The sequence below is a fragment of the Ceratotherium simum genome, chromosome 20 (genome assembly GCF_057802395.1).
Source record: "Ceratotherium simum simum isolate JZ-2026a chromosome 20, ASM5780239v1, whole genome shotgun sequence".
NCBI classification, from domain to species: Eukaryota; Metazoa; Chordata; class Mammalia; order Perissodactyla; family Rhinocerotidae; genus Ceratotherium; species Ceratotherium simum.
In genome coordinates, this window is record NC_141919.1 from 37262344 (window position 1) to 37284128 (window position 21785).

The 21785-nt window shown below is 37.0% G+C and overlaps 1 protein-coding gene across 9 annotated transcripts in view; it reads left to right on the top strand.

Moving 5' to 3' along the window:
- CNTLN (centlein) overlaps window positions 1–15046 on the top strand; it is a 325461-nt gene extending 310415 nt beyond the window's left edge. For all 9 annotated transcript variants that reach the window (XM_087444653.1, XM_087444645.1, XM_087444650.1 and 6 more), the window contains 2 exons: window positions 2139–2216; window positions 13681–15046. In XM_087444653.1, the coding sequence (XP_087300779.1) occupies window positions 2139–2216; window positions 13681–13782 (180 nt within the window). In that variant the 3' untranslated portion in view covers window positions 13783–15046. The remainder of the gene's footprint in view (window positions 1–2138; window positions 2217–13680) is intronic.
- Window positions 15047–21785: the final 6739 nt, after the last annotated feature.

A 21785-nucleotide genomic window follows, 5' to 3' on the forward strand; every position in this document is an offset into this window, starting at 1 on the left:
AATGTTAAAGAGATGATGGCACCAGTAGCTTCCAATAAGTATTTGCTCAATGAATAAATAAAATGATAGACTTAAATATTTGTATGAGAACATCCTCCAGCCCCTATCAGCTTCTCAAAGAACTTCCGGAGTAGAACAGATCTACAACTTGCAAAGGTTTTGAAAGTACCAAGAATTCTTAGAAAAGAGGTCAAAGGAATCCTGCTGAGATTATTTTCATCCTGTGGGTGAATAGGATAGGGATTTATCAGTTTCCTCTTTCCAGCACCTATGCCACAATGTCCGGACTTTCTACTGAATTCTGAACTTTGAAGTACAAGAGCATTCTCAAGTGTAGTATCAAATATAAGACACACAGGAAATAATAGTATGTCTGGCAAGGATGTTATTATACCTTATTATAGACATTTAATTAAAATTTTTTGATTCATAATGAGAAACCTAACCAAAAATTAAGGTTGAGTCCTCCACTGTTGTCAAAGAGTTTTAAAGCAAGCAGATCTAGCAAAATCCCTCACGTGTGTATGTGTATATGTGTGTGAGTTTGTGTGTGCATGTGTATACACAAACACAGATACATATTCTGGAAGACAGAGCCACAGCTTTTGTGTGGTCTCAAAAGATGCCCTTTCTCAGCTTACAAATTAGAAAAAAGCACACCCTCTGAATGGAAAAATTAGAAAAAGTTGTCCCCTTTGAGTATATGAATTAGAAAAAGATCTCTTTATAGTCCCAGAGAGTAGATGGCACATTTATGTGAAGAAATGGCACCCGGGCCCCTGGGCCAATGCAGTGTGGAGCCAGAGTATACAGCACTGCAATGTGCACACCACATAGCCTTAAATGGAAGTCCTCCTGAAGAAAAAGGACTCCAGTAGAAACACACTGTTCTGAAAAGGGTCAGGGTCCCTTGATGTATTTACTAGATTTAACTATAGACCAGGGCTTATTTAGGCTGATCTTTGCATCTTTCAGGAGTCTAAAGAGTTGAGTGGTTTGCACAAGCAGATCCCAAACCACCCGACTTGAATATTCTTTAAGCTACGTCGAACTCGAGTCACTTCATGTGAAACACTGTGGTAGCCTATGTGAAGTGCCTCGCCTGATCCCTGGCATACGGTAAATTTCAACAAGTAGTAGTTTCCCACACCCTTCCCTTTATGAAAAGTCCATTTTTTTTTGTAAACTGAATAATCTACTGCACATGTGAATACATTATACTGAATAATCAACTGCACATGTGAATATGTTATACTTTCAGAATATTTTACCTTGATAATTGATGGCTTGAAAGTATTTAGTGACTTATAACACTAAGTTGGAGTGTCCCTTGCCTATCCATTAGTTATTGGGTATTTTAAATAAGCAAACATTTAAACACACCAGAGGGGCCAGCCCGGTGGTGCAAGTGGTTGAGTGCACGTGCTCCACTGCGGCGGCCCAGGGTTCACCGGTTCGGATCCTGGGTGCACACCAACGCACCGCTTGGCAAGCCATGCTGTGGCAGCGTCCCATATAAAGTGGAGGAAGATGGGCACGGATGTTAGCCCAGGGCCAGTCTTCCTCAGCAAAAAAAAGAAAGATTGGCAGATGTTAGCTCAGGGACGATCTTCTTCACAAAAAAATAAATTAATAAATAAATAAACACACCAGATCCATACCATGTCCTATTTTGTTTGTAATTGTAACAATTACTCTTTTGTTATCTATTGACAAGTCAGATTTTTGAGTATACGGCTTTATGTTATCTTATGCCAGTCACTTAAATGATTCTTTTCTATAGCTCCACCTTATTTTTTACTTTATTTTAGTCACTTGCATCTCTGCCTCAGTCCCTACCTTGATCTCCACTGTGAAGGCAGAAATAAAATATTCCTGAATTATATTGTGAAATATAGAAATATGGCTTTATCTTCCATGTGTATGTTATGTAAATATTTATAAATTAAATATTAAGGAGCGTGGACTTGAATATTCTCTACTTTGAAAGGACAGGCTGCTCTTTGTTGAATCCAATTCTACCAATATCTCTACATTTATTCTAATATCTAATAACTAACTAGATAACTAGTATCTAATAGTGTGATCAAGTTTATATAAATTCAATTACCACCCTTGTTTTTATTTTCTTCCTTTAGGAAATCGAAAGGACAAAGATAGATGCTGAGAATGACAAGGAATGGCTGTTTTACATTCAGAAACTTCTTGAAGGACAGGTATTTCATTTTTCTACTGCATATATTAAAACTTCCAGATAAAAATTCTAAGCCTTGCATTTTTACTAAATGTCTAACTTTTTGTAAACACACCCTATTTACTTCTGTTAGGTAAAGAAGAATTCTGATAGGTAGACAGGAAAGTTAACCCTCTATTTGTACATTTGGACTTAACAAATGAAACAAATGCCTTGGGAAAGAGCCAACAAGGGTCTTAGCAAATGCATTAATTAAATTATTGAGTCAACCTCTGTGCTTGCTAGACTGAACAGAATCCATTCTCTCAGCCCTCTTAGGAAAAGAGGTTCTTTATTATGTGTCTTTAAAGTTAGTAGTTGATATGGACACCTGAGGAGTTCATGGGTTTCAGTGACCTTTTACTATGGACCTGTTTCCAGTCAATTCATGTTTTCCTCACAGCCAGACAGCTGTTTATTACTGTGTCTTCCCGCATTCTCTACAGTATTTTCTACTGAGACCTCGAGCAGCTTGTTAGTGGGAAGTAAATATTGATTTGGCATCCTGTCAATGCAGAAAGAATGAAAAAATTTCCACCAGAGGCCCCTGAAACATTTTCCTATCGACATTTTCTGGGCCGAGTGGAAAGCAGCAGAGAGGATGACAAGGCCAAGACGAGTGGAAATCCCTGAGGGGTCTATTGAGACTGCTGCTGTGACCTGTGTGATACTTTTTCTTCCCTTTCAAGTATTTTTTTAATACACACACAGTCTGCTGGGATGTGCCCCTCTTGTAAGTGATCAAGGGCAGTTTATTGGCAGGTGAGAGCTCTGCTTTTCTAGTCATAGCCAGTTTGTGTTTTGACATCACTGACAGATGTAATATATTCTAAAACTTTTTCATTATAGTTCTTTTTGCTCAACCTAATTGTCTATTTTAAAAATGAACTGGAATAAAAGGAGCTAAAACACATTTCTCAAAATAGCAAAAAAAAATTTTATCATCCTGTGATTTCTAGCAAGTCATAAATGTTTCTGTGTAAAGATTAAAAATAAAAGCTGATGTTAAATGCAATTATTTAACAAACAGCCGTATCTATGCTTTTGGAAAAGCGTAAGTAAGTAATAAGTAAGTAAGTAATATGTGACCTACTTATCTTCTTAGTATCAGTTTCATATATTTTTGAAACATTATCCAAATCACTTCAATAGTAATAGAAGGTGATTGGCAATCTTTTCCTCAAAGTAGTTTAAGTGCAGAAGTGCTGGACAAAGGCTTTTACAGTGACAACTCGGTTTTTGAGAAGAAAGGCTATCTCTTAATCATATTGTGCGCCCAGCATCCAGCCCAGGGCCTGGCACATCAAAGGAGTTCAGTAATGGTTGTCATGGGTTACTTTTTTTAGCTTGAAAATGATAAAAATAAACTTTTTAATGAATTTTTTTAGTATTCAAGTTGTAAATATGACCCTTTAATGTGGAAATTATATCACCAATTATGAACATAAAAATAACAAATAAATACATATAAATCTTTATTACATTTTACTAAAGCCATACTGACACCAGACCTAATTTTTTAACTAACAGATGTAGACGTACATACACACGTTACACATCATTTGGATATATGTTTATTCTGTCCAGTTAGTGTAAAAAAATCCTGTTGAAAATGGCATTAGACCACTTAATACTGCAGTTTGATATAGTGCCTTTTTGTGCCACTGAGCCTAGACTCTGGAATATAATTGCCTGGCAGTATTGATTTAATTGCCCAGGTTTATTTGTGGACTCCTAATTATTGACTGGAGGTAAATTTAATGGAGCAGACTTTATGAACACTGGGAAACCGCTGCTGTTGCTGTTATACATAATGAACTGCATCATGTGCCTTTAGATCATTTTTCAAGCTAATTTTATTCCACTGTGACAGTATGCTAACATTTAAAAAGTCAAACACTTTTTATTTTTATTACTGACATAGGTGGTTTTGCTGATGTCTTTGAATTTTGTGAAAAAAAAATAAGAGACTTCATTGGTTGAACTAAATGTCACTTTATAATTGCGCCCAAGAGAACAATCTATAAAATAGAAAACATCTCTTTTTTTTTTTTAGCCTACTTTTCTTCTCTCTCAATTCTAGCAATTATATTTGTCCTGAATTTTAGAAGAGGTTTTCTTTGTCCACCAATTTTTTAGGGTCTAAGTTATGCTCACACGATTGTGTGGGCAAGAGTGTAAATATGTTCATTCATTCATTTTGTTTAGTTTTTGGCATACAGCTCCATGTATCTGAGGCCACATGATCTTCAAGCCATGGAATAATTGTGTGCATGCCATAAAAAATGCTAATTAATTCAGTATTGATGTTTGATTATTAAAATATTTTGAAGATAAAGTTATAGGAAAACTTCCCTTTTATGTTCTCTCTCTGTGTTGGGTGCTGTGTATAATAGTATTTTGAGATCATAGGAGTTAATATGGCCCTGTGGTTTTATCTCTTATTTAAGGGTTAGGCCACAGAATTGTTTTCTGTTAAAGAAAATTTTTTCTGCATTCATTTAATGAAAATTTATATTGATAAAATACTTACCACAAAATAAAAAGCTGTTCTACCATATGGCAATATAGGACTATACCATAATATAATACCTACTGCTCCTGTTAGCCAGAAGTGCATGAGAACTAAAGGGGCTAAAACCTTAACTTATCCATATTTAATACAGAATGCAAATATATTTCCTCATTATTTCAAATAGTCCTGATGCAATTGGTAATTTTATATATTTGATCTTTATCTGCACCTAACCTTTGCCCCCACAGATTTCTAGTAATAAGAATCACACAGAAAAAAATGTAGTATCTACTCCCATTTTTTATAGCATAGCTGCCTTTTAATTTCTTTGAACATTTTTCCTTGTTTTAATTCCTCTTTTTACATTAATATGTTTTTAAAAACTTAAAATTTATGGCAGAAACAAACAAGTAAATTAATGATTATAATAGGATGGAAGAACCCCCCCCCCAAAATTAGTTTTTCTGTAGTTTAAGGAGTGGGAGAAAAAAACAGAGATAGGAAAAGTAGGCTGAGACCAAGCTATGAAAGCTTTTGAGAAGGAAAGGGATGTAATCAGAGTTGTGCTTTAGAAAGATACGTGAGATCAGCATGCAGGGTGGCTTGAAGGGAGAAGAGACTGGGCACAAGAAGGTAGTCTAGGCGAAGGTCAGCGAGGGCCTGGATATGCCCTGTGCATGGAAATAGAAAGGATGAGATAGAGGTGATTCACGTGATAGTGATTGAACTGATGACAGTAATGAGATGAGATGAAGGGGTCAGAAAGCAGAAACCAAATATGGGGGAGTTTAATAACCTACATGATGACAAAGAGTTTTCGGGCTCTAAAGAGGTAGATCAGATTTGGTAGATGTCAACTATTGAAGCCGTAGAAAATTTAGTAGGTACGTTTCATTAACAATATTCAAGGAGTCACGATTTGTCACTAATTCAACCCAGCCTTCTGTTTGGCTTTCTCAGTTAAATTTAACCATTTAAGAACACATGTGAAACTCTTACAACTCAACGATAAAAAGAAAAGAAACTGATTTGAATAGATATTTCTACAAAAAGATGTGCAAATAGCCAATAAGCACATGCAAGAATGCTCAACATCATTAATCATGAGGGAAAAGCAAACCAAAAGCCAAAATGAGATATATACTTCACACCCAGTAGGATGGCTATAATCAAAAGGACAGACAATAGCAAGTGTTGGTGAGGATCTGGAGAAATTGGAACCCTCATACATCGCTATTGGGAATGTTAAATGGTGCCGCCATGTGGGAAATAGTATGGCAGTTCCTCAAAAAGTTAAAGATAGAGATTATATGATCCAGCAGTTCCACCCCTGGGTATATAGAAGAGAAATGAAGACATATGTCCATACAAAAACTTCTACATGAATGCTCATAGCAGCGTTATTCATAGTAGCTTAACAGTCGAAGCAACTCAAAGGTCCATCAACTGATGAATGGCTAAACAAAATGTGGTATATGGATACGTGGGAATATTATTCAGCTATAAAAAAGGAGTGAAGTCCTGATACATGCTACAACATGGAAGAACCTTGTAAACCTTATGCTAAGTGGAAGAAGTTATACACAAAAGGCTACACACAATATGACTGCATTCATATGAAATGTCCAGAATAGGCAAATCTATCAAGACTGGAAATAAGTCAGTGGTTGCCAGGGCATGGGGGGAGATAGGGAGTGGCTGCTAATGGGTACAGGGTTCTTTTAAGGTGATAAAAATGTTCTGGAATTAGATAGTGGTGATGGTTGTACAACCTTGTGAATATAATAAAAACCAATGACATATTTAAAATGGTGAATTTTATGTTATGTAAATTATATCTCCATTTAAAAAATGAATTCCTTAATATGAGACATATTGAAAGAGAAAAAAATGCATTTAAAACTAAATTCAGTGAAGGCCTCATATCACATACGCTATGTCCTTCACCATTAACAAAGATTGCCTTTAATGCATTTGAATTTGAATTTCTGTCTACTGGCCATAACTATGAATACATGAGATAAATTATTTTATTTTATACTTAATCTGTTTCCTTTCAGCTGGCACATAAGGAGATGTCCTTCTATTCTACTCTAATTGATATTACCTCCTCATATATCCAAACAAGGAGTCAGTGACTTAACACTCTGTCCTCGAAGAGACAGTTTATTTGTTCTGTCCGTTCTGATCCTCAAAATTAAAATTATAAGAAAGGTCATTTAGTTTTGTTTTCAGGCCTTCATAACACCTGAAACAGCCCTTTGTACTCGGGACTTTATAAAGGCAATGGAAAGAATTAGTGGAGATAAAACTGAACCCATGCTGTGGACTCCATTTGAAAAAACATGTTTTGGGTGCCTACGACGTGTCAGGGATTGTTTCCGGTTTGGGGGCACAGAGTGAACAGAAGAGATGGAAATCCCTGCCCTCGTGGAGCTTACGTTTCTGGGGAGGGAGGGCAATGAATAAATAGTTAAAATATATAAACTGTGAAATTTATTGAACAATTAACTTGAACAGATTATGGGTATACATATTAAAATATGTATACTTGTATAAAACAAACAATAATAAAGTTATAAACACAGTATGGGTCTTTACTAGGATTTGTATAAAAACCCTTTGCTGGGAATGGCTAGAAAATGTGTCTTGATTTTGTTTTGCTGTTGCCTTATTCTCTTTTCTGGGTTTCATTCAGTCTATTTTAGTCCACTTGGTATAGATCATTTTCTTGTGTTGGGACCGTATGAAATATTCTGTCTTTCTCCTTCAGGTGCTGAGAATTTAAAGTACAGACTTTAATCAGTGGTTTTTCTTTAGCTTTCAATATCTCTGTTCCTATTAGTTGCTTCCAATCTTGCACATGCTGATATTTAAAATGACTCTTTCCCCAGCGCCCTCTCTGCAAAATATGCTTGCCTTCTATAGAATGCCTTGCAATATGGCAGTGAGAGGGTTTTGTAGATCTCCCTGGCTTTTGTAAACCGAGTAACTTCCAGCCTGAAGATTAACTGCAAGTTTCTCCTTACAACTCTGAGCACACTTACTCTGTGCTTTCTATGTTGTACTTGTAACACACTTACACATCCCTGCACACTCACACACTCATCTCTCTCACACATAAACCCACACACTCAGTCACCCACACACATTTCTCACAGTTTGCTGAAATAGCAACAGTTTAAAATTTTCCCTTCAGAGACTTGCTGGGATTTTTTTTTAATTGAACAATTTCAAGCCTACTTTTATGTTTCTAGAAAAAAGACATATGTGGTTAAAATTAAAAGGTAAATTTTATAGTATGTGTATTTTACCACTGTAAAAAAATTGGGAAAAACATGAAAGGGAAAACAAATTACAGCCTTTATCAAAGTTTGAGAACAGCAGATACAGCCTTCTCTGTGTGTCAGTTTTCATCAGAACTCATATATATGATATGTACCAGAAATATAAACAACATTTAGGAAACTAAGCTCAAAATTCAGTGCCAAATTTAAATTATAAATAAGTTGTTCTTTCTGATAGCATTCTTAGTTATTTTAACAAGTTTAGTCTTTTAATTACAAGATATAGAGTGGATCTTATCCATCTAAATATGTGTGTATATAATATATATTACGTATATATGTGTGTATGTATAAATATTTATTTCTAACAAATTTTGCACCTTTAATTTTATAATAATCAAACTGCACTGGCGTTTCTTACTAAAGTCTCAAAGTCTCACCGAATCATATCCTGTGTAAAAGCAGGTTAATACATAAAATATGTATTTCAGTATGACTCAAACTAGATTAAAGTCAATTTATATTTTAAAAGCAATATCTTTTTGGTAATAGTTTTCAAACCAAAAACAAGAATGAAAATGGGGGGCCGGCCTGGTGGCGCAAGTGGTTAAGTGTGCGCACTCCACTGCTGCGGCCTGGGGTTCGCTGGTTCAGATCCCGGGTGCGCACCGACGCACCGCTTGTCAAGCCATGCTGTGGCGGCGTCCCATATAAAGTGAAGGAAGATGGGCATGGATGTTAGCCCAGGGCCACTCTTCTTCAGTGAAAAAAAGAGGAGGATTGGCAGATGTTAGCACAGGGCTAATCATCCTGACAAAAAAAAAGAATGAAAATGGTTAAAATGTTAATCTTGTCCTTTAGATTTAACAAGTTACCCTTATTTCAATTTTTTCTTTCAACACAAAAATTTTCCATTTTTTATTATTAGGAGCACCTCGCATTTAGTGCTGATGCTGTGAGTTATCTCTCTGTTTTACAGTCATGGACTTCAGGCTTTATTATTCTTCTAAGATAGCTTTCCACCCTCCACAGCCATCACCCATATCTTCCCTTTATACAGAAACACCTCTGAATGAAGCCACAATTTGTAAGTGTGAGTGATAAATTTGAGATTGCATCAATGGCATACCAATTCCTAAAGGCAAGTATCTGTAGGTGTTTACACACAAGAGAAGCTGAAAATCTGTGTGAAATCAGGGAAATCCCTCCAGTAATAGAAATCATCTTTTGCAGCAGAGACAGCCAGAACCACTAGGAAGATCCACTTCAAGACTACAGTATAGATCAAGCCAAACTCTCTGTAGTTGTTCTGATGTCCTAGTTAAATTTCCATACTAAGAAATCTCACACAGTGTCAACTCTTCACTTGTCCGTTTCTTCCTTTATGCTGAAGAGTTCGAGCTTGTGTAACTCTGCACTGACATAACCAGGAGCATCACTTCTCCTTTTTATGCAAGAGAAAGAAAGAAACCATGCAGGCTTTCTGGACTTCATAGTCCCTGGCACATACCATCCTAGATGAAACCCGAGGTAGCGTAATTGTTGGGTTTGTTGTTTCAGACATATTTGACGGGGCAAGTGAGCAAGGGTCTTTGCTGCTGGCCAGTCAGATTGCCACTTCAATCCAGCTCCAAAATCCTATCAGTAAAAGGATGGTTGTGCTTCCTGTGTCTGAGGGAGTTCTGAGGGAGTTCTGGGGGAGCCTTAGCCCCCTCCAGAATGCATATGGAGAGAATTTAATTGACTCTAAACTGCCTGTATGAAATAAACTTGCACTTAATCTGGGCTCCCAAGTAGCAGAAAGTTGAGTCTCCTAGTCTTTTTAGTGTTTTTAAAACATTTTGCAGTTTTAAAAAATGGGGCAAACAAATAAGCAGACCATGTGACTTTTTAGAGCACTTTCCAAGGCCTGTCCTATTTAAGTACAGTTTCAGTCATAACTCTACCCAACCTATAGCTGTGTGCTGAGAATTGATGTTCATTTGGTACTGTAAGATTTTGAAGAGCTTTCTCGAATCACTGTAGATAAAATTATGTCCATCTAGTCTTCAGGTTAACCATAATTTATGAGATTTAAGAGTTAATGATAATCTGTATGTGATATAAGTGATAACTCTCTGTTAATTAAAATAGCCAATTAACTTAAAAATCCCATTCTTATCCATTGTCAAAAAACAATAATTTTTGTTAATTCATCCTAAACTAAGCAGAAATTTTTATCTGTATAATCTCTGAAAAAAGGTGGATAAATAAATGATTAGTATAAACTTGGTAAGAGAGGCTATTTTTAAAATCAGGGCTGTTAGTGCATTCATTATTTGAATATGTATTGAGTCTACTCCATAAATAGAGAACTATTTTTAAAGTAAGAGGGACATCTAGTTAAAATATTTTGGTTAATAGTTACTTTAAGTTGTTGTATTCATTTGAAAACAATAAGTATATTTTATGAAATGTTTTGTAATTCTGACTTTTCCTTAGTCTTCCTCTAAGTTTCTTTCAATTATTAACTATTTTAATATAAAATTACATTGATTTTATGTTGTAAAATTACAATTGATTCTTATATATTAAAAAAATAATTTTTGAAAGGCCTATTTGAAGATGTAGATTGACGTGCCAGTGAACTGCAGGTCATAAACAGCAAGTAGAGTGAGCACTGGGTTTAGAAGGAAAAAATGTAGGAATTGCGCCGTAAAAAAGGAAAATAGAGGGGGCCGGCCTGGTAGCATAGCGGTTAAGTGCACGCGTTCCACTGCCGTGGCCTGGGGTTCGGATCCTGGGCGCCCACCAACACACCGCTTGTCAAGGCACGCTGTGGCAGCATCTCATATAAAATGGAGGAAGATGGGCACAGATGTTAGCCCAGGACAGTCTTCCTCAGCAAAAAGAGGATTGGCGACAGATGTTAGCTCAGGGCTAATCTTCCTCACAAAAAAAAAAAAAAGGAAAATAGAAAAGTTGAATTAAAATAAAGAAACATCTCCAACTAACTCATAAGATTTATGAACTTTTGTCTAATATTATATAAACACATAATATTCTTCTGACCTATTTGTAGAGAAAAATAGAAGAACCTAGAAAGGCAGATGGATGTACACATACTGTGCATCTTGATTAAAAGATTGATTGCTTTTTGAAATCCATAATGAGTTAGCCTCTATACAGAGCTTAAAAGAAGCTTACAATCCAATAAAACAGTATTGACAAACAATTGTGTTTAACTGTGGGGCTTTTCATTTTATTGAGAGCCGGAAGAAGAGAATAAAGGGAGTTGTCAGCAATAAATTAGTAAATGGACCTCCTATTCACCTTGGAGGCTTCCTGGAAGAGAAATTCTTTGAGAGAGATTTTTTTAAGGCAAGCAAAATGTGCAAGTACATGCCAAGTTGAAAACTGTTCAGATCATAAAATGATAAGAGTAGGTTTATATTTTTAATTTTAAAATGAAATTTGCAAATAAGATGATTAATGTCAATACATTGTGGCCTGGTAAAAGTGCTGTGACATTATTACATAGGAAATTATGTAACCAGCATGTTTCCCAAAGTGTGTTCCATGGCCACTTGATAGTGCCACATGATAAACAGACCATGAGAAAAGGGGGGACAAATGAATTTAGAAACAGGTATTATATTGCCCTCTTGAGAAACACAGTGCCTGTTAGCATCTTAAATCCTCTAAGAGATCATGAAATAAAGGAACTTTTTAAAGTTTGGTCTGTTTCCCCAACTTATTTGATCAGAGAACCCTTTTTTCCTTAGAACAACATTAGGAAATGACGTTTTAAACACTCATTTCTGCTTTTGTTTTTACCAGAAAGAGATGGGAGGTTATTCTCCATCTTGTTTGTCTGCCTTTTTGATAGGAATGCCTGTGGTACTGAGTGCCACATGCCACAGTCAAACTAAAAGAAAGTCACCCAATAGTTTTGTGGTTTTTTTGTGCATTTCTTTAACATCTAATATTAATTCTCTGAGAATGTAAATTATCTAATTTGTAAAACTGGCAGTTTTGCCAATTATAACTCTTTTCTTCATCCTAGAAGGGCAATTTGTCAAAGTAAGGATTTGCTCTTAGTATCATTATCTTCCAGAAGGGAATCCAACAACTTCTTTCTCCTTGATTCTAAGATGCATTTTCCTCACATTTTCTCATTTCTGAAATTGGAATGCGTATGCGGTATGAGTATATTTAATGTGGTAGGTTTTTTTTTTTCCAGAGAAAGCTATTTTTAAGTCAATGTGAGTATCTCATATTCAACTGTATCTTGGAACTGAACAAATGTGATAGTTTGGTATCTTATGCTTTCTTCAGTGGTAAGTTTCAAGTAAGATAAATGTGTGAAGCTCCTGACATAGACTATAGATATAGTCTATCCCAACATAGACTCAGACTGCCTTAAGGAGAAGGAAGTTAAACTAGAAGGCTGTTTAGGATCTGAGGCAATTCTATGGACCAGCTTCGGTCTGTTTCTCCTTCACGGCCTACATGATCTGTTTGTGCCCATCTGGCCCGTTGTTTCACTGCTACTGGCCAATCTTTTCTCTTTTCCCTAGTTCAAATTCAGAAAAGAACCATTCTCGTTGGTTTAGCTAATTATAATCACCTTAGCTGAGCACAGCTGAGCATCTCCTCCAGGGGGCAGCAGGCTGTCTTTGTCAGGTGTTGGCAGTGATGCCATCAGTGGTGTCCTGGCCCCAAAAAGGGCCGGCTGCTGCTTCTCTGTAGGGAAGGGGACTGGGCACGACAAGCATTCTCATTAATATATTCAAGAAGACAAAAGTAGTCTTTCCCTGGTTAATCAAAAGGACAACTCCGAGAAATGACTTACTGAACTTCTGAATTATTATAAGCCTCTTATCTGAGACCAGACAGCTGGGAAGGAGGATAAAAAGAAGTTGGGAGGGCTATGGGAGGTAGTTGGGGAACATTTCGGATTTTCTTTTACGTACAGTCCATAAGTGTATTATATGAATTGGAGTTCTACAGGCAACCCAGTGAAGCAGAGGGAACTATAAAACTTTGCCAGAAAACTTATATAAATGATGAAATTTAAAAATGTACTCTATGTTTCATAAACTCAGCAGTTTGCAACATGTGTATTATACTGTGATATGCCAAACAATCTTTTCTATAACAACTTAATCAGTGGGTATGCTTTTGCCATTTTTTTTCCCTGAAATTTTACCCTACAACCCTTGAGATGTTCAGCTGTAGCACAGACAAGTGGATTGATAGTTCTCGTTCATTCTTTTATGAGTGATGAACATACAGTACCACTTCTGTAGGCCTGTGGGCCCTAGAGATGACTGTAACCCGCTATTGATCAGCTGATTGAAGATAAATGGCATAGCTGCTTGTATTGCAGATTACATCATTAACATGGTCAGTAAACCATGAATTGTTCAATAAGGCGTTTATCTTTTTTCATTTTACTTCTGCTCTTTTATCATTTTTATTATAAAAGGCAAAATTACCCACACTAACCAGGAAGATCAGTTGAGAAGAGACCCAGTAAGGTGCCATCATGGGTGCAAAGTTGCAGATAGCTGAGTTCTAATGGTTTAATGATATTCAGTATATGTTTTTGAACTGAAGAAAATATAGAGTTTTGGTCATCTTTCTTTCTGTTTCTCTTACAGCTTCCTTTTGCCGCGTATTTACTAGAAGCAGTACTTGAGAAGATAAATGAAAAAAAGAAACTAGTTGAAGTATATTTCACAATTATGAAAGATATTAGATGATATTACGATGGAGAACTTTTTTCAAATGTGAAAACTTTTATGTGGTGTGATTGGAAAACATGCATTGCAATCCTGATGCAATATCTGCTCCAGCTATCAATAGTCAGGTTCAATACCAAAATAAGAAGTCTGAAACTAGTTAATTGCTGAACAAGTGAAACTAATTAAGTGCTTAGCCATTTAAAAGGAAATAGTGTAGCATTTGATTGTTGAAAACAAATATTGCCGCAAATCAATGCAAACTTAAAAATGATTTTCCTTCCAGTGCATTAGGAAAAATTAGAACAAGCTTGGCACACACAAATTGGTCTGAATATAAAAAGAAAAAAGTGTAAACTGGGGATTTAATGCTTTAAGTTTTATGAAGAAACTAGACTTTTTACATAAAACTGCTATAAATGGCCTTAAATCATCCAATAAGCAACACATTTGTATTGTAAGCACTTATAAAATGAAGCATCATAACTTAAGGGTGAACATTTAATGAAATAACTTGTGTCGTCCAACTATATCCGTTCTCAACATACTGGATTATATAGGTGATACTGTATTTTCCTAGAACTGTTTGGCAAAAATAAAAATATTTTCTCCTTCTCTCTCTCTCTTTTTTTAAATTCACAATTCTTTGTGTGGGCATATAAATTAGCAAGGGACCACAAACCCAGTGTACAAAATTAGGCTAGATCTAGCATAACTCCTACTGTGGTCAACTAACTAAGGTCTTAACTATGTTGTCATCCTTATTTAGGTTCCAAACATTCACCCGTCATTTTACCTCCTCACTACATTCCTGTCACGCCTGACTTTTTTGATTCCTCTAATTCACCAGACTTTTGCCTGCCTCCAGTCTTAACCCTTGCTATTCTCTCTTTCTAGAATATTCTGTACTCAACTTTTCTCGTGACTGGCTCTTTCTCATCATTCGGGTTCACCTTACATATTCCCTCAGAGACATATTCCCTGGCCATCTTACTATTTAATTTTCTTTATAACACAAAATCATCAATTTTGCCTGTTCATTTATTTATTTTCTTGTTATTTTCTCCTCTCCCTGCTCCCTTTAGAATATATAGGTCCCATGAGGTTAAGGCAGAAGTTGGCAAATCTGACCTGCCGCCTGTTTTTGTGTGGCCTTCAAGCTAAGAATGATTTTTACATTATCAAATGTTAAAAAAAATCAAAAGGAGAATAATATTTTGTAACATGTGAAAGTTATATGAAATTTGAATTTTAGTGTCCATCAATAAAGTTTTGTTGGAACATAGTGATGCTCATTCATTTATGTATTGTTTACAGCTGCTTTCTCACTGCAGTGTGGAGGTGAGTAGTTGTGGCAGAGACCGTATGTGGTGCTCTCATCACTATGCACTACTGCTTGGCACACCACAAATCACAGTGACGTAGTTATCACTTGACAGCATTTCAAGTGCCACAAATACTATCAAACTGTGATTTTTTTTTAATACCACTGCATATCCATGTCAAAACATGAAAAGAAGGGGGAAAAGGCTGTCAAATGTCATACTTTTAAGGCATAGTGGAGTGTGGGTTATTTTGCTATTGAATTAGATGGCAAAGCATTATGTTTATTATGCAATGACACTATATCTGTGCTAAAAGAATGCAATATATGACATTCCAAGACTAAGTACTCATCACAGTATTCCCAACTCACAGGAAAGCAACAGTAATAAAAAACTACAAAATTTTAAATGTAATATCTCATCACAGCAGAATTTTATTACAAAGATAAAAATGAGTCTGCACAGTATGACCCTAATAGCAAAACCAAACAAAGACAGAACAAAGAAAGAAAGTGTGGTAGGCTGAAAAATGGCTCCTCAAGATGTCCACCTCTTATCCCTGAAACTGAATTTCTTATCTTATATGGCAAAAGGGACTTTGCGAATGTGATTAAATTAAGGATCTTGTGTGGGGAGATTATCCTGGATTAACTATTTGGGCCTGATGCCTTCTAAGAAGGAAGTAAGAGGAGTCCGATAGAGAGCAATGTTACCACAGAAGCAGAGGGACAGAGAACTTTGAAGATGCTATCCCAATAGTTTTAAGTATGGGAGAAGAGGGCCATGAACCAAAGAATGTAGGCAGCCTCTGGAGACTGGAAAAGGCAAGGAAATGGATTCTCCCCTAGAGAAAGGCAAATGGAGTGCCCCCCCTGGAATTGGATTCTCCAGAAAGAGCTGGCATCGTTGACACCTTGACTTCAGCCTGGTGAAACTGATTTTGCACATCCAGAACTGTAAGAGAATAAATTTTTGCTGTTTTAATCCACTAAGTTTGCAGTAATGTGTGATTGCAGCAATAGAAAACTAATACAATTTTGCTAAAATTCTGTTTAGAATTTTTATATCTATGTTCATGAGGGATATTGGTCAGAAGACACAAGATCAAGGTGGTTCAGTATTCAAAAATCAATTAATGTAAGCCACTATCTGAACAGAAAGAAGATATATCATATGATCATAAAACTTTAGAAAAAGCATTTGAAAAAAATCAACACCCATGCATTAAAAAGCACTCAGAAAACTAAGAACTTCCTGAATTTGATAGGAACATCTACAAAAAGCCTACAGTTAACATTATACATAATGATGGAAGATTGAACACTTCACCCTAAGATCATGAACAAGGCAAAGATGTCCACTCTCACCACTCTTATTCAACATAATATTGAAAATTCTAGCCAGCACAGTAAGGCAAGAAAAGGGAATAAAAGACATACAAATTGAAAAGAAAAAAGTAAAGCTCTCTCTAAACAACAAACAAAAACACCTCCTAGAATTCATAAGTGACTTAAACAAGGTCTCAAGGTAAAAGATCAACATAAAAATCAATTATAATTCTATACACTAGTACACTAGTAATAAATACATGGAAACCAAAATTTGAAATACAATACACTTTACAATTGCTTGAAAAGAAAGGAGAGAAATATTTAGATGTAAATCTAACAAAGCATGTACAAGACTCGTATACAGAAAATTACAAATGCTGATGGGAGAAATCAAAGCAGATTAAATAAATAGGGAGACATACTGAGAGTATGGATTGGGATACTCAACATAGCCAAGATGTCAATTGTCTCCAAATTGATATATAGGTTTAACACAGTTCCTATCAACATCATAGCAAGATATTTTGAAGACAGAGACAAGTCTTCTAAAATCTGTATGGAAAAGCAAAGGAACAAAAGTGGTTTTTAATTTTTAAAATGAGAGAAATCACTCTACCCAATGTCAAGGCGTATTATATAGCTACACTAATCATGAGTGTGTGGTGTTGGCAGAGGGCTAGACACGTGGATCAATGGAACAGAATAGAGAACCAAGAAATACACTCATGCAAATATGCCCAACTGATTTTAAACACAGGTTCAAAAACAATTCAATGGAGGCAGCATAGCCGTTGGACAAATGGGGCTGAAGCAATTGGAAGTCCCTAGGTTAAAAAAAAAATCTTGACCTAAACTTCATACATGAGACACAAATTATCTCAAAATGGATCGTACATTTAAATGTAAAATATACAAGATAACATAAGAGAAAATCTTCATGATCCAAGACTTGGTGAAGAGTTTCTAGACATGACACCAAAAGGATGATGCACGAAAGAAAAATTAGTAAATTTGACTGCATTAAAATTAAAAATTTTGCTCAAGGAATAGACAAGCTACAGAATGGGAGAAAATATTTGCAAACTATGTATCTGACAAAGGACTCATATCTAGAATAAGGAATTCTCAAAACTCAACAGTAACTCAAGAACAACAAAGCAATCCTCTATGAATAACATTCATATCCTGGGAAATTACAAAAGTGTAGAGGCCATGGCTGCTATAAGCAAAAGTTGGCGTGATTATGTGTTTCAGAATATGGGACAGAGGGAGGAGTGGGTTTCATTAACACTGGCCCTTACTCTCCTATTAAAAGTTTTGCATATACACATCACTTCTCAAAATTATGCAGGATTCTGCCAGGTAGAACAAATGATGCTGAGATTTAGATGGTCCAGAGTGAAAATTATTATAGGAAATTTACAGCCACAACGAGAAAATCTTTCTGAGTACCCTCAAGTAACGTAAAACCAAACAGAGAGGATGGGTACCAGAAAACATTTTGAGAGATCCCTTTGTTGTCTATGTTCAGAAGGGTTCGTGAAATCAGTGGGCATGAGAGTTGCTATTTTTAATTCCTACATTCCTGTGCATGTAACTGCCTTTGATATTAATACAAAATTCATATGAGTGATTTAATATAACAGAATAAAAATGAGCTTTTTCTTGCCTGTGTGGCAAGGTTGCATCCAATAGATGATTTTTTTAAAAGCCTCTTGGCTTCCCTTTTAATTTCTAAATATATAAACATATTTTTAATTTTTTTTCTATTCACTAGGCAATGGTGGGCACTACCAATATTCCCTTTCCACAGTCCAATCCTCAGTTTCCTTCCTTCTTCTTAAACAACACACATCGTCCACAAAACCACAATCTTGACATCAGCTCCTTCCAACACATTTTGCCATTCAGTTTTCCTTTTTCCCAGGATATCGTCATTAAAAGATAAGTGAGGGCCGGCCGGCCCTGTGGCTTGGTGGTTAAGTGCGCGTGCTGCGATGCTGGCGGCCCGGGTTTGGATCCCGGGTGCACATCGAGGCACCACTTCTCCGTCCATCCTGAGGCCGAGTCCCACAAGCCGCAACTGGAAGGATGTGCAGCTATGACATACAGCTATCTGCTGGGGCTTTGGGGGGAATAAATAAAATCTAAAAAAAAAAAAAAAAAAAAGATAAGTGAAAAGAAGGTGGTGCTCTCCTGCTTCGTGGACTCATGGTTTATAACAGAGAAAATGTCACTCTCTGTTAATGCTAACCCTGGCACGAGGGACCCAAAGTTATTAGTGGAGAGGTATTAGGACTTCCCTTGGCTGTGCCCACTGCACTCCAGAAGCTGGCAAATATACCTTTTACTTACCTGAACCTACTTAAAGCACTCTCAGCATATTTTGGGATGAGATTTAATAAAGAGAATAAAAGCAAAAAATATAAATGAAGTTTGCATTTTCCTACAATGTCTACCCTCAGGTTACTACTATTCAACCTGAAGGTGCAGAAAATGTTCCTCTTGTCTTGACCTGTTTCTTTGACTTAGGACCTAGTTCTTTTCTGGAGTTAATCCCCATTGTATGCTCCCTATCTTAGACACCTGTCAACATTCTTTGTCTTATCAGGTAACCCTCTCCATTCTTCCTTAGTGCACCAATTCTGACACTCTTCTCATTAATCCAGTGATGGAAGCGAGCCAGAAAAAGAAAAGCATATCCAAGGCATTTTTGTTTTCCACCTTGTCTTTTTCCTTTACTTTTATATAAATTTTGATTTTGAAATAGTTTAACACTCATAACAAGTTGCAAAAGTAGTATAGAGAGTTTTGAGTAGCCTTTACTCAGATTCCCCAAATGATATCCTACACAACTGTACTACATTGTCAAAATTAGGAAACTGACATTGGTACAATATTATTAACTCAAATATGGATTTCACAAGTTTTTACATTCATTTTTTGGGGCGGTAGAGTTTTACGAAATCTTGTCACGTGTAGGTTATATAACCGTCACAGAGCTGTTCCATCAACACAAAGAATATTCCTCATGTTGCCCCTTAGTACCCACATCCTCCTTCCAGCCCTAAGCCCTGGCTACCACTGATCTGTTCTCCATCACTATAATTTTGTCACTTTGAAAATGCTATATAAATTGAATTATACAATGTATAGCCTTTTGCAATTGGCTGTTTTCACTCAGCATAATGCTCTTGAGATCCATCTAAATTGTGTGTATCAATAGTTCATTTCTTTTTATTGCTGAGTTTATATGGATATACCACAGTTGGTTTATCCATTTACCCATCAAAGGACATATGTGATTATATACCAATTCATGGGCTGTGGCCAATGGTTTGGCTGAATAGTCAGGGACTTGGAAGGAACATTTTGGAAAATTGATAACAAGGAGGTCTAGGGAAAAGATATGTGGATAGACCTCTCTGAATGGGTGAAAAACATGAAGATTTTTGTGTCCCATGTGAATGCTCACCAAAGGGTGACCTCAGCAGAGGAGGATTCTAATTATCAAGTGAATAGGATGAACTGTTCTGTGGATACCTGTCAGCCTTTCTCCCCAGCCACCCCTGTCATCCCCCAATGGACTCAGGAACAAAGTGGCTATGGTGGCAGGGATGGAGATTATGCATCAGCTCAGCAACATGGCCTTCCACTGACCAAGGCTGACCTGGCTACAGCCACTATTGAGTTCCCAATCTGCCAGCATCAGAGACAATCACTGTGTCTAATATGGCACAATTCCCCCAGGGTAACAGCCAGCTACCTGGGACAGATTGATTACATTGGATTGTTTCCATCATGGAAGGGGCAGCATTTTGTTCTTACTGGAATAAACATTTACTCTGGATGTGGATTTGCCTTCCCTGCATGCAATACTTCTGCCAAAACTACCCTCTGTGGACTTACAGAATGCCCTATCCACCATCATGGTATTTCACACAGCATTGCTTCTGATCAAGGAACTCCTTCACAGCAAGTGAAGTGGGTCAGTAGGCCCATGTTCATGGAATTCACTGGTCTTACCATGTTCCCCACCATCCCGAAGCAGCTGGTTAGGTAGAGCGGTGGAACCGCCTTTTGAAAACTCAGTCACAGGGCCAGCTAGGTGGCAATACCTCGCAGGGCTGTAGCAGAGGTTCTCAAGGAGGCTGTATATGCTCTGAATTAGCATCGAATATATGGTGCTGTTTCTCTCACAGCCAGGATTCATGGGTCCAGGAATCAAGGGGTGGAGATAGGAGTGGCACCACCCACTGTTACTCCTAGTGACTCACTAGAAAAATTTTTGCATTCTATCCCTGTGACCTTATACTTTGCTGGTCTAGAGGTCTTAACACCACAGGAAGGAATGCTTCCAACAGGAGACACAACAATGATTCCACTGAATTGGAAGTTAAGAGTGCCACTCAGCAACTTTGGGCTCCCCATGCCTGTGAATCAACAGGCCAAGGAGGCAGTTACTGTGCTGTTGGGGTGATTGATTTTGACTACCAGGGGGAAATTGGACTTCTACTCCACAGTGGATGTAGGGAGGAGTATGTCTGAATACAGGAGATCCCTTAGGGCATCTCTTAATATTACCATGGCCTGTGATTAAAGTCAATGGAAAACCCATCCCAGGCAGGACTACTTCTTCAGACCCTTCAGGAATGAAGGTTTGGATCATACACCAGGTAAAGAACTACAACCAGCTGAGGTGCTTGCTGAGGGCAAAAGGGAATACAGCATGGGTAGTGGAAGAGGGTAGTTAAATACCAGCTACAACAACATGACTGTTTACGGATTGAGGACTATAATTATCACGAGTGTTTCCTCCTTACTTTGTTATGAATGTGTGTGTGCAGTTAACAAGACGTGGACTTGTGATAGTTAATTTTAGGTGTCAAGTTGGCTGGTCCATGGTGCCAGATATATGGCACCATATGCCAACATTCTGAATTGTCTATGAGGGTGTTTTTGATGAAATTAATATTTAAATCAGTGGACTTTGAGTAAAGCAAATTGCCCTCCATAATGTGGGTGGGTCTCATCCAATCAGTTGAAGGCCTGAATAGCACAAAAGACTGACCTCCCCCAAGCAAGAGAGAATTCTGCCAGCAGACAGCCTTTGGACTTGAATTGCAATATTGGCTCTTCCTGGTTCTCCAGCCTACTTTCCCACCTTGTAGATTTTAGACTTGCCAGCCTCCACAATTGCGTGAACCTATTCATTAAAACGAATCGTGTGTGTGTGTGTGCGTGCGCATATGTGTGTGTATACACATTCTATTGGTTTTTTTTCTCTGGATAACCCTGGCTAATACACCAGGTTTTGGCTATTTCATATAAAGTAACTATGGACATTCATGTAAAAGTTTTTGTACAA